The sequence below is a fragment of the Carettochelys insculpta genome, chromosome 9 (assembly GCF_033958435.1).
Source record: "Carettochelys insculpta isolate YL-2023 chromosome 9, ASM3395843v1, whole genome shotgun sequence".
NCBI lineage: Eukaryota > Metazoa > Chordata > Testudines > Carettochelyidae > Carettochelys > Carettochelys insculpta.
The window spans coordinates 43,786,098-43,800,266 of NC_134145.1; the positions used below are offsets into that span (position 1 = coordinate 43,786,098).

Consider the following 14,169-nt stretch of genomic DNA (forward strand, 5'->3'; position numbering starts at 1 on the left):
AAACAGAGATTTGAACGAGAGGTAAATAAAACTGTACACTAGATGGCTAAGCATAGTTTAAAGCTAACAACAATTTTAAAGGAGTCTTTTGCCTCCATAAAAATACTCCGAATACATTTATAGGCCTGATCCTGCAATGTATTGCACGCTCTGCCTCAATCCAAAGAAGCACTTATGCATGGGATTAACTTTATATGTATATATAAGCATGACCAGTTACTTCAGTGGTATTACTTTGATGCTTAAAGTAAGAGCATGGTTAAGAGATTTCTTTGATCAGACATGTAATATATCCATCGCTTTCTTTTTAAACACCTGTCTCTGCCTTAGACCCCATCCTTTCTGCAACAAACTCTAAAAGCTTGATAGCTATTGCTATAACAACAGTAATATTTATTTTAATGATAGCAAGGGGATAAATGTTTCTTTGATCAGACTCCAATTACATGAACCATAGACTGCACAGAAGACTGACAAGCAAAGGTATTTCAGACCAAGACCACAGTAGAAGATTCCCCACAGAAAATTCCTTGCCACCAAGTCTCTCATCACTCAAACTTGAGGCCTTCAGCTCTAGCATTTCTTTCAACTACAGAGCTGCAACAATAGCTTAGAAGGGCTTGTCTAGACAATGTATTAGCAGCTAAGTATTACACAATGTATTAGTTAAATTCTGTTGATTATCATCATTTTAGATACTGCTTACCATCCTGTGTAAGCAAAGACAGTGGACGTTTAAAAACCATGTCAGCTAGTACTGGTCAGTCTTAGAGATTCCATTTAGCACTTTACAGGAAACAAAACATCAACACCTTAAAACTGCACCCAGAAGCCAAGTGGTAACCAGTGCTACAAGATGAGCCATTGGTGAAACAGAAACATGTCCTCAGGGCTTGCTTACCTACTGTGTTAGGCACTGGACAAATGGAAATCAGAAAGATGTTCCCTGATCACAAGAGTGGTACATTTTCTTCCAGAAAGAAATCAGAAAATAGAGAATACCAATGTTGCTACCTGTCGTGATTTCCTTTCACAAATTAAGTTGTAAATGGGACCAATGTCACAACAACACAAGAAGCTCCAGCCTAAAAATGTCAGGCCTACCTGGGAGAAGCCCCCACTCTGACTGGCTGCCTTCTCCATTCACCCTCCTCTGGGGAAGGGCAACCATGTAGGCCTGCTGCAGGAAACAGGCAGATTGCTTTCACGCACCCTTCAGGAATTAAAGGGGTTCTCACAGGAGGACAGGGGGACACACAAAGCTCAGCAGCTCAGGGCAGTTTTGCTCTCTTCTCCCCAGCTTCCTTCCCATGAGCAATAGCATCACTCCTCTGCTCCTCCCCCCGCCCATTCCCACTCTGCAACACCAACCCTGGGAAGGAGGAGGAGGGAACTCATGGGCAACTGACCCCACCAGTCCCGAGAGAAGGCATAAAGAACTCCTGGAGGTGCAGATGTGAGAGTTGGGAGAGCCCACAGGGGGAGCCAAAATCACCAAAAATCAAGACAGAACAAAACCACAATTAAAAGAAAAACTCATGATTGTGTTGGGAATCTCATGATTTCGAATCACACGGTTGGCAATACTGTAACACAGAAAGGACAAAGATGTGAAAAACAGGCCCTGTCTATACCACAGTGGATATTTTTTAAATATCAACAAATAAGTCTACCAACAAGTAAGGTACAGATGTGAGTGAATGATGCACATTTTAAGAAGGCAATAGGAGGGCAGTTTACATTCTTAGGTTTCTAAACAAATAATACATGCATCAATTAACTAAACTGACCTCATACACAGCCAGGTCTATACCAGCATAAGGAATTATGCCCAGAATGTTGGGTATGTAACCTTTGTAAAAGGCTTTCACCCCTTCTCTTTTCAAAATCTTCTTAGCACAGTCAAACATCCCAGAGTATTGTCCTGTTTTACCCACAGCCAGTCTGGTTTTTAAGACCTAAAAGTAGAAGAAATGTAGAATTATTTATTTGACAGATCATGACACAGTTTATGCATACGGAATCTGGAACCACAAATTTTTGAATGCTCTTAAGTATCTTTTTCCAAAATGTGAACTTCTTTGGACTTGTGGTTTAAAATCGCCTGTGAGACTGCTAGATTTAAGGTTCGTTTAGCACTAATTTACTCAAAGTTTTATCAGTTGTAAGAAAAATAACCTGCCCAACAATGACCACAACTGAGAGTTTGTGTAAGGAGCAGAGTGTAGGTTTGTTTGGGTTTTTTTTCCACTCAAAATCAGAATGAGTTGTGATTTGCCTTTTTTTTCCTTCTCACATTCAAGAGAGATTTTTCTTTTTTATTTTACAGTAAAAGCTTTATTAACCAGGGTTCCCCACTCTAACCCTCGCCCCTGCCAGGCAGTAGGCAGCTGACCCTGGGTGGTCACTAGCCCTGAAAGCAGCTGGCCCCAGCTGGGCATGCCAGTTAACTAAATGTAGCAGTTCTCTGAATGCCAGATAACAAGGTGTTCAGTAAAAGCCTGGTTAACAAATTACAAGATGTACTGAGTATCTAATAGGAGCTGATGCTTAGCCTAAGAACAAACATAAAATTCAGATTTAGAAAGCACAGACTGTGCAGGAACATGAACTAATTCCTTCCAAGGCCTCAATCAAGTTTTTAACTGAGGATTGCATATCATATTAAAAACATTAATGAAGAATCATGGTGTCCTTACAAGATAATTAAGGGATACAAAGGGATAACTTCACTCAAAATCGAAATGCAACACAACTGATGTTTAACAGTGTCTGTGACTTTACATCAGCATTGCATAATAGAGAACAAAAACTATTTCCAAATGGAACTGCCAGGGGAATTCCCTGAGCAAGAATTTTGCTTGCTTGGAAGAGATGGCCCCCATATTTGAGTTCTGGCACTTCATCACCCAATCTTGGCCAAAAACACCATAAAAACCACTTTTACTGCAATATTATGGTACAGTTGGGAAGATGAGCACACCTTTTCTATGCTGTGGATGCTACAGCTGCATAGCTAGGGACCTGTAGTTAATACTTATACCTCTGCAGTGCAATAGTGCAGATGCTTTCTATACGCACGGGAAGGTTTTTCTGTCATGGTAAGTAATCCACTTCCCAGAGCACTAGTAGCTACATCATTGGAAGGCTTCCACTGACCTAGCCACGTCTCCAGCAGGGTTAGGTCAGCAAAAATATGGCACTCACAGATGTGAATTTTTCACACCCATGAGCTGCAGTTATGTCAATCTAAATGATAAGTATAAACTAGGTCTTACTGTAGAATGGGGTGCGCACACTTCCCCACCCATTTTTATGTAATATGCCCTATCAATATAAAATGACCAACACTGTTAACATTTGGTAGTTTTCTTCTATGTGATTAGGAGCCAGCTCTGACTTGATTTTATAAAAGACAACAATAACTCAGTTATATAAAAAAAGAAAATTTCACCACCATTTATGGAGAATGTAATTGGTTTTTTTTAACCCTACAGAAGGATACTCGCCTTAGCAGAAACAGAGCAAGGTGAGTCACCAGTTGATGTCAGTTTCAAATCTTGCTGTGATGCTGAAACAGACCTAAATCCTGATCCCAGAACATAGCTTGGGCAGCCATGTACTACACACCAAGAGTAGTTCAGGTTTCAAGGAGAGGGAACAGATCCTCTGTCCAGACCACAGAATGAAAAATAGCCACTTGCAGCTATTGTTCTATTCCTGACTCTGGAGAAACTGCTGTAATACCTTTCTGCAGCCCAGGAGTGGGCAATAATTTTAAGCGAGGCTAGGGTGTGGGGGGCAGGGGGGTTTACGCCAATGATTTGGAAAATGTTCTGGGATGGAGGTTGAGTGCTGAAGGAAGCTTAGCATAAGGGACTGGGGTCTGAGAGGGGTTTGGGTGAAGGAGGAGGTTGTGAAGGGGTGCAGGAGGGGGTGCAGGGATTTGGGCTGTGACCTAGGGCAGGGGGACTGGGGTGCAGGGGTTTGGGTTCAACCTAGAGCAGGGGGATTGTGACCTGGAGTAGGGGATTGGGGTGCAGTGTCTGGGAGGGGATATGGGTGCAGAAGGAGGGACAGAGGGTTGGGGGGGAAGGAGGGTCTGGAGTGCCAGAGGCAGGCTCTGGCCAGGAGACTTACTGGATGGCTCCTAGCCAGGAGCACTCTGAGGCAGGCTCTCTGCCACCCCCACTGCTCATAACTGCCTCCTGCTCTTTGTTCTAGATACCAAGGGAACGGAGGAGGCTTTGCGTGCTGCCTTATTCCCCAGCAAAAATCTCTCATCTCCTATTGACCATAAACCAACTAATGGGAGCCAACATATTTTGCAAGGGGGCAGAAGCAGTACACAAAGCCTTCCTCTCCCTCCCAGCATCCGGAAAAGACTGCTAAATGGAACAAGAAGCTGCTTAAAGCAGCAGCTGCTGCTTTGTGTTTCAGACAGAACACGGGCTGGACCCGGTGGCTTTACTAGCTACATCTTGCCCAACCCTGCTGCAGCCCCTATCTGTTGTACAAAGGAATAATGGCAGTGAATCCACAGAGGAGCAGATCAATTTGCCTGTAGGGCAAAGAAATCCTACAGAGTTAGCTTCAGTTCATATGCACAGGCTACCTGAATCTAACCCCAAGTCAGCACAGCAGACCTATATTGGTTCTCCTCATCCCATGGCAGGGACTCAGCAAAGGAATGCTTTCTAGTGTAGCACCGAAGCTACCCTTCTGCCTCATTTTCCCCTCGTGGGCTTTCAGTAAGTTGACTAATGCTTATATGCTGTAAAAATGCACCTTAGGGGATCTTATTTATTTAATCAAATGCCAAACAGTGTAAACATACCTTCTCTTCCCATAAGTACTCAGCTTCTTCTTTGCCTGGGTCTCTCCTCTCCTGTCTCAGAGTATTTCCCAGGTCTCTCTGGACTGAGAATGGTGTAGTTTCTCCCCTCTGAAGCTGTCTCTCTGTGCTTTGAGGGCTGCTACTACCTCCAGGAACCTCTGCTACCGCTGGGCATAGTTTTCTACCCAAAACTCTTCTGAAGAGCCCTCTTCCCAGGAGTTTCCTCTCCGTGCTCTTGGCTCCTGCCTGGCCCTCGGTATCATTTGTAACCAAGTGCTCTATAATTACCGCACAGCTGATTATCAAATTGACTATCCAGGCAAATCTGAATTGGCTCATTTGCCTTAGCAGAGCCTGTCACTCACAGCTCGATGTCTGACCTTCTGTGGATCAGCCACAGCAGCAAAAGAAAATACTTATGCACACACACTCAACAATAAGCATATGCTTAGGTCTTTTTACTTTATGGTACTTAAATATGCACTGAAAAGTGCTTTGCTGAACAAGGTGCATTCCAGATTCAGAGATTTAGCATGCAATTTGTGAGAACAAAACTTCTATAATATTTTACGAGAGAAAGAACACAATCCCCAACACGTGGTAGTTGGGTTTATTTTTTAAGTGACTCACTTTAAATAAAAGTCAGAAAATAGAAAAACCCCATACAACACTCAACACTGGAAAATCTAAGTATAGAACATGTCATGTTGTTTCCCAAAAAGCGTCAAGTAGCATTACAGTGGGATTCTAAATAAATAAACCTACAGAATGCAAGTGAATGTAGAGCATCCTCCTGTAGCATTTTTCCACAATAAACTTTACCTTGTTCCTTGGTGAAGTCAATAGGATTTTTAGTACTGACTTCAGGGGGAGCCAGGTCCTCTCTTGCTTACCTCCATGGGATAAATAGAAGTTTGTGCTGTTGCCCCAGCCAAAGACCCAGATATAAATCTTTCAATGGTCCCTATTTTTCCATCTTCATTAGCAAATAACTTCTTATACTGTGTAGGTAAAATGGACAAATAAATCATGAATCTGTCTGAGGCAGGTAAAATCCATCAGCAGAAGCAGGAATATGAGTCATGTCAGAATTTTCCCAAGAGCACCATTATAGATTTCCAATCAACACAACTTTAAAATACGTATATTCCAATTGTGCATGTAATGACGAAGCGTGTCTTTGCCCACAAAAGCTTATGCTCCAAGAAGTCTGTTAGTCTATATGGTGCCACAGGACTTCCCATTGTTTTTGTAGATCCCCTCAGGGCACATCTATACTTCCAGGAACATCGATCCAGTCAGAGTCGATCTTCCAGAGTTTGATTTTTGTATCTGATAAAGATGAGCAAAAATCGATCTAAGGTCAGCAGTTGACCCCTATACTCCCCGTTATCGAGAAATGTTCCCATTGACTTTCCTTTGCGAGGACAGTCAGGTAAGTTGATTTCTGATATGTCAATTCTAGCCATGCTATTGCCATAGCTAGAAATGTATATCTGAAATTGACTTATTTTCTTGATATAGACCAAGCCTCAGACTTCAGCAGCCACAGAAGAGAGATAAGAAGAGGCGGATGCGTGAGCAAAAAGACCAAGAGGTGCCCTAAATTTTCAGGTCTCCTACAAAGCTGTCTCTCCTATCTATGGGTAAGGATGGCCTTGACAGGCATCATACCAGTTGCCATAAGCAACCAAATACAACTACTCAGGCAAAACAAAAACAAGAATGCAGTATCAGTCACTGATATGCTGAGCTAATGTAACGAGGAGCTACGGAGAGAAGTAAACAATAATGGCAACCCCCCTCCAAAATTGTACATAAGATATCTTGGACACAAAGAATGTTTTTTTTTAAACAGCTTGGGAGTTTTTCGTTTACAACACAGAAGTGTTGCTCTTATTTCTAGCTCTAGGAAGATTCTGTCATCTTCACAAATGAGAAAGCAAAGAGCAGTTACTGGGTGTTCTAGAATCCAAAACTAGAACTAGAACTGCGATCACAGGGAGATCTCTATTCCAAAAGACAATTACACTTTTAATACATTGTCTAAAGCTGATTCAGAAGTAAATATAACTCTGAAATCCGTGTTGAGAGCAACTCTCTGCATACATCACAATGACACTGAACTTAAAATGAATCCTGTGCATGGATTTGTGTTAGCCTAATACACATGTGACTATTATTTAGAAATTGAAACTGAAGTATTTAAATTAGACCTCTCCATAAAATGTTACACAAAGTAGGTAATTTTAAATCCACATGATGCAAGATTGATTTCTTAACCACAGTTTTCACTACAACTAATAATCCACACATTTTCTTTAACCTGTCATGAGACTATTTTAAATTTGATCAATAAAACATTACAAATATTTTCATCATCATTTGCATTCAGTTATTTTTTCAGTATTTAGTATTCATCAATCTTAGTTTTATACATTACCTGTTCATATGCCCAGAACTTAATAGCTGTTTCAGGTGCAATTTTAATAACATTCACACCATTTCCTCTCCAAAGGGAACGTATGCCTCCTTCTTTCACCATCTGTTTAAGGCCACTTGAGATATTCATTTTATTTGACTTTGAACTATGAACCTATTAACCACAGTAAGAAAAAGAAGTGTTTAGATTGGATAGAGGACTTGTTCTTAGGGTTGTAGCAAATACATTAAGTCAAAACCCCCTACAAGACAGTATAATTACTTGTCTCATAACTGAATAGCTGTAGTCAAACTAAGATGCTGCAATATGACTGTAAACTGACGATGGTTTTAACACCATTAACATGATTTGTTTTATTTCCTGAAAGCTACTAACACTGCAGTCTTTCATTTTTATATCAGTTGTGATACTTCTTCCAAACTGGTTACTGGTTCAAAAGAGAATATAAATGCTCATTTTCTATAGAAATACAAATTACAGAAAAAGCTATACAATGTGCTTTTTTAGCTTGAGCAGTACCTTCCACGTGGCAGACTCAGAAAGCAGGAAGCTACTGTTTAAAATCTTATGATTTTGAAAATGTAAGATAAGTGTGTAAAAAAGAGTTAAATATATTGCTGATCTTAATACACTATTGTAGTTTATAGCAACGCTTCTGGTTTTGATAGGACAGACGCATTTTCCAGTGTCAGTCTTTTTATTAATCATTTCAGATATCAAAAGGGAGCATATTTAATATATCATCTATACCACCTGACATGACAAAGCTAGCCTAATAAAAATACATTTCAACTTTTAAAAGAGCAACAAAATGCATAAAACAAATATGCATGCCTCAGGGTAAAAAAGAAGTCTACAAATTTGGGCCTAGTCCTGCAAACCATTATGACCACAAGGATAGTTAGGAGTAGGTGCTGATCCTGCAAAGGTCTAAATCAACACAAATTATGAAACAGTATTAAAAGCACAATGACAGAACTTTCTAGAAATAAGAGGCTATAGTCTGCTATTAATTTTCAAGGACTCCTGGAACTCCTCTAAAAATTGTCACAACATGGCCCAGATTATTCTAAGTGATTTACCAGAATTTAAAGCTGCTCCAGTGTTTCAACTCACCTGCATCATGACTTTAAGGCGATCTAATGGTGCTGTACCTGTTCGAGAGACAGCTCCAGCCACCCCTCCTGATAACAACTGTCTCCACCACTGTCCAGACTTCTTCTCTTCCTCTGTGAATTCATCTGGGATAGTCAAGCTATCGCCTATATCCAACACCTGTCACAATGCAAAGCAGAAAGGAGCAAAAACTATCTTTCCTATTTCATCTACTTAGTGATTATATGGATCATTCTGACATCAGCTTGACTACAAACAGATAACATACCCAATGACTGGGTGTTTGAGTTTGTGCCTAATAAATAGTACCTGCCAGATTTTGGCCTTACATGCACTGGAAACTAATGTCACCTTACAAGCCTAACCCTATGTCTATACTACTGCAGAAGGCTGATCTTAGATATGCAGCTCTAGCTATATGAATAACTTAACTGAAGTTGACACCCCACAGTAACTTAATCTCAAAGGTATCTACACTACAGGGAGGGGGTGCCAATAGGAGAAACTCTCCCATCAACTTTCCTTATTCTTCCTGTCTGTGGCAGAGTAACAGGGCTGAATGGAGAGTGATCTGCAGTCAGTTTGGCAGGTCTTCACTAGACCCTCTAAATCAATTGCCAGTGGATCAACCTCAGAACATTAATTCTCCCAGCCCCCTTTGTGTAGATGTAGCCTAAGGCCAGAGGCGCCGGGGTGGGGGCGGGGGGAGAGCTACATCTACCCTTTGGGATTTTACTGTATAAAAATTACAGCCAGTGTTCCCTTTAATTTTTTCCAGCTATGGGTAGAATAAATTTTGCTATGTGCACTGAGGTATCTGTATATGTGCACCACCATTATAAACAAATGCTGCCACTTGTGTGTGTGGTGGGAGCGCTGCCCATCAGCCGGGTGGCACCTAAATCTCTCCTGGGTGACTGCCCAAGCATTCAGCTTACAGGGAACACTGGTTATAATAATAGCCAACCCACAACACTCCTATGCCAATTGTGATTCTTGCTCACCACTGTGCAGTCACATCTAAGAGCCTACTTCAATTTTTAAATAAAAGTAGTTTTAAAAGATGGCTACCATGAGAAACTGAAACAAAATTTCAAACATTTTGGCTACTTAAGACACCTTTTGTTGCTGTGGTAACTGGAATACAGTCAATGACCAAATTCTCACAATGAGCCAACTGCAACAATTGTATATCTCATGGTATACTTCTAAACCCAATTCTTAGGATTAGATGAGGTTCCACAACTACCAGAAAAAGAACCTTAAATTTTCAGCATTTAAGAAAGAAAATCTCAAGGGTGTTTTTCACTAAATAGTATAAAGCCAGAATACTCCAACTGCATGTATTTGCCTCATGTTTTCCTTTGGTGAGGCATCTACAAGGCTACCTAGAGTTTATTAACTGTGATATTGACACCCTAAAATCAACCAGGGCATGTTGTTAAAAATCAGGCTGATTTTTAACTAGAAAACTATGAATAATTTTCTTCATACATTTTCATAGTTTAAAAGTTGGAGAATATTCCTTGACCTTAATTAGTGATAAAATTATCCTCAGGCTGGGACTGTGTAATTCAGGTCAATCAAAAAGTTGTATGTACCTGTAAGCAAGTTTTTTCACACTGAAAGGTTGACAATTCCTTAAGGATTCAGATGGCCTCATTAAATTTAAAGTAAAGTAATTACAGTTTTTAGCCACACGGACTTTCCCTGATAATTTATAGGGAAGTTCATTCTAACAAATTATTTACCTGTGCACATCAAATTTTACCAGAGTCACCTATAACTGCACACTGCTTGCATATTAAAGAATGATTAATTAAAGATTTTGAGGAACTGAACTTACATAGGTTGAAATAAATGTCAGGTTGAACTCTCTCGTCCAGCAAACTCCCTAATCTGGCATGATTTTAGTTAGCTCAGCAACCACTTATGAATGTGGCCAACTTTCCAATGGTTCCATACAGTTTGTTTACAGCCACCAGTACCGGCAGTCAGTGTTTTGTGCTGTTATTTAGGTGTAATATGCCCCTAAATGTCTTCTAAGAGCCCAGTAGGCAGTGGAAGTGTCGGTAAATTGCTAGAAAATATTGATCTCCCGACATTGGTACTGGCCAAGTCCCGAGGGTGCTGGACGAGAGAGGTTCAACTTGTACTGCATCACTTCTTGCCATTATGTATTCTATTCTTCTTATATACAATGCTATAGAATGAGCATGTGCACAAAACATAGCTAAAGTCTACATAAAATTAGGACTTTTGTGAAATTTATGATAAAATTGCTGGTTAAATGAAATTGCTGACAATATCAATATTCTGAAGCAGTTAAAATACTTCTCCAACTTGCATAATCACATGAATGCAACCGTTTGTTATAAAATTCACATAGTAACTAGGAAAAAGAATCTTTACTGTTGCATGATACTGCTTTTTAAGGCCTCTCCAGGGGAACAAGAGTACTCAGTTCTAGTTCTAATGGTTGGCAAGATACCGGACCTTAGGCTTTTTCACAGAACCACATACTCACTCACAAATGGATTCCTGGGGCAGGAAGACTAGCGAATACCACTACATCTGGGAGATAAAAGCACAAACTATACCAGCTGTCTAAAGCTTCTCAGCAGGCTCAAAGTTCTACAATTAGTTTTGGGCAGAGATAGATTTGGGAGCAGAATCCAGGGGAGGAGTTGAAGAGGCAGGATATCCGCATACACACAAATATACCTACATAAAAGAGATCTGCTTTAAAATACAAGCCAAACTTACAGTCGAATGTTTCCAATAGCGAACTATTTCCTCAAGGTCTGTAGCTGGGTTAAATAAAAAATGATCCCGCCACTCACTCCAGTCCACTGACATTGTTCCATCAGCATCAATGCTGAAATTAAAACAAAAAGCATGCAAAATAGTAAACTATGTCTGAAAATCATTTTTAAAAATTGCAGAATTGCTGTTTTTTTAAACTTAAAGTTCTGTGAAGCCATGCTATCGAGTTCTCACAAAAGTTTGTAAAATCTGCTTACAGCACAAGTTTGACATTATAAATACCAATCTTATGAATGTCCAGTAATATGAACCATTTTTCCCCAACCAGAGTAGAGGGGTAAGATAAGCAGACACAACAAAATTCACATTAATGAAGAACAAGTCAACATCTCTTCGCATTTCCAGTACCCTCCAGCACTTGGAAATCACACTTTGCAGTGGTTTGAAGGACAAGAAAACAATGCAATGCACCATACTACAATTCATGCACTACACATACTATAAATTTAAAGTATTCGATTTTATTAACTTGAATACTTAACAGAACAGGGATACTACTATACTGTTACATTTGGAAGGGTATGTATATCTCTTTAGCTCTCTAAGAAAGGAATGTAGAGCGTGCTTCTACTGCTAAACTGAAAGCCAGATACTTATTGTTGGTTAGGCACATAGGTATGATAGCTAGATAGAGGGGGAGGGATAGCTCAGTGGTTTGAGCATTGTCCTGCTACACCCAGCGTTGTGAGCTCAATCCTTGGGGAGGCCATTTAGGGGATTGCAGCAAATAGATGTCAGGGATGGTATCTCCAATTATTTATTATTTATTTTATTATACCTAAAAATGGCATACCTCATTCAGTCTCAAATTCATACAAAAATAAAACTTATACACTCATTCTTTGTTAATCAATAATCACCTTTAATAAAAAATATCCTTTTAAGGCTGATCTGGAATTATCTAAATATATTTATGAACAATCATTTAAAGAATGCACAGACTCTCAGACACTAACTAGAAATAAGAATAGTTCCTGACCTTTGTAGAATCTTTTCTGCCTGTTGTTCTGTAATATTTATACCCAGTATCTTGAGAGACTGGACAATCTCTGATGCTTCAATTTTTCCTTAAAGCATTAAAAGAAAATATATACAAGTCACAGTAAATGCTTCTTCAGACCTTAGTATGTAAGTTCACATGATAATGATCTTTGGTCAATTTGAAGATTTGAGAAGACTTTAAACTATCATTTCATACAACACTGCATAGACCTTTTAATACCCTTTTACACTGAAGTCCTAAATGACATAACTGGATTATATCTGCTCAGTCTTTGTAATATGTAAGTGCATCACAAATAGTAAAATGTCCTATCAAAAAGGGGAAAATATTTTCAAAGTGGACACTTTCTCACAGCTGCAAAACAAAATTCTTTAGGCCTGCCATCTTGAAGGCTGTTAACTGAAGAATAGAATCCTACATAATTAGTCATTTGACTATGATGTGCATATACAATCAAAATTATGAGTCTACTCTTATTGCAACTGAAATTAATTTGGAGAGAATACAAGTTCCATATTAGCAATATAAGTTCCATCTCAGCAAACTGTACACTTAAAAATAATTCATTTCATTACATTCATTACATATAATATTTACATTACAAGCAATAAATTCAGGCCTTTGAACATTTTGGGGAAATTAACCATTCTGAAATCTAGTTCAATAATTGGTATCATACATTTTCTTTCAAACATATTTTTGAACTGCAGATCAAGTAAAAATAAAGACATACCATCATTGTTTTTGTCCAGACTCTTAAACGCTAGCCTCATTTTTTTCTCATGGTCCTTAAGGTACTTCATGAATTCTTCAAAGTCCAGCTGCCCATCTTTGTTAGCATCTCCAGCTTTAAAAATTTTCTGTTGACAGAAAAAATAATTAAGGAATTATTCTTGATCAAAGAATAAATGAAAGAAAAATGCTTTGTAAAATTAAAATCTGCATAATCAACTGTGGCAGACATTTTACATTGGCAGAGTTTGGGAAAGCAACTCTTTTCCTCACTGCCAAAAACTGACCTCTCTCCCTCATTTAACCTCAATACCCCATGGTGGGTAAGAACGCATTTCTTCTTCCACCCAAGCAATGGAAAGACACATTGAGATAAATAAAATAGATTCTTATATGTAGCTCTATTAATGAAATTAGTCCAGGGTTGAATACAGACGCTATAAATTATATATCTGCAACTCCTGCACACTAGGAACACACGTTCGAGACAGGGATGAATGGAATTTAGGTTGTGATTTTGCTTACTAGATGTCTACATTCAATAGCTTGCCCTCCTTGTACCCAAGAAAGTAACAAAAATGGAAAGTTACAGCATGCTAGTCTCTTAGAGCAGGGGTTCTAAACTGTCGTACATGAGCTTAATATTGAATTCACACAAAAATTAGGGTAGGATATAAATGAATAAAGTTGGGAACCACTGATTAGTGTAGAGAGCTTAAGGTGAAGTTCTGCTCTCATACTTCAGCATGGATATTATCTTCTGTATTCCACTCTCCCTATGCTGGTAGAGTTCCAAATGCGACAGAATACAGAATTAAGGATGATCTGAATGAACCAAACTGATTTGAGTACAGTATTCTGAAGGTTCTATTTCAAAACACCTCATGGTAGCTTTGAAATCTGTGCTAAAAAAAAAAAACCTGTGGGGAAAAAACCTGAAAATGCAAATGGGATAAATCAGGCCGTATGTGTACAACTTATGAATTCCAACTGATATTCCAAAACTGAATTATGCAAAACTGTTGTATTATGAGTATTACATAGTAGTATGTATTACCTTTTTCTGACAGGGTAAAGCCTGTGGAAGTATAACATTGTATAAGTATAACGTTGTATAAGGGGACATGCTGGATACATTGTATATGAGAGGGCATGCCAAAACATGTTACAAAGTATCTGAGGGAGCACACGTAGGGACAGTTAGCTTTTGAA

At 39.2% G+C, this 14,169-nt stretch overlaps 1 protein-coding gene across 2 annotated transcripts in view; it reads right to left on the reverse strand.

The window, feature by feature from the left end:
- SLC25A24 (solute carrier family 25 member 24) overlaps window positions 1–14,169 on the reverse strand; it is a 62,248-nt gene that overhangs the window by 8,268 nt on the left and 39,811 nt on the right. For both annotated transcript variants that reach the window (XM_075002748.1, XM_075002747.1), the window contains exons 2-8: window positions 12,959–13,085; window positions 12,202–12,289; window positions 11,163–11,274; window positions 8,397–8,555; window positions 7,281–7,433; window positions 5,731–5,838; window positions 1,791–1,958 (exon numbers count right to left, since the gene is read on the reverse strand). In XM_075002748.1, the coding sequence (XP_074858849.1) occupies window positions 1,791–1,958; window positions 5,731–5,838; window positions 7,281–7,433; window positions 8,397–8,555; window positions 11,163–11,274; window positions 12,202–12,289; window positions 12,959–13,085 (915 nt within the window). The remainder of the gene's footprint in view (window positions 1–1,790; window positions 1,959–5,730; window positions 5,839–7,280; window positions 7,434–8,396; window positions 8,556–11,162; window positions 11,275–12,201; window positions 12,290–12,958; window positions 13,086–14,169) is intronic.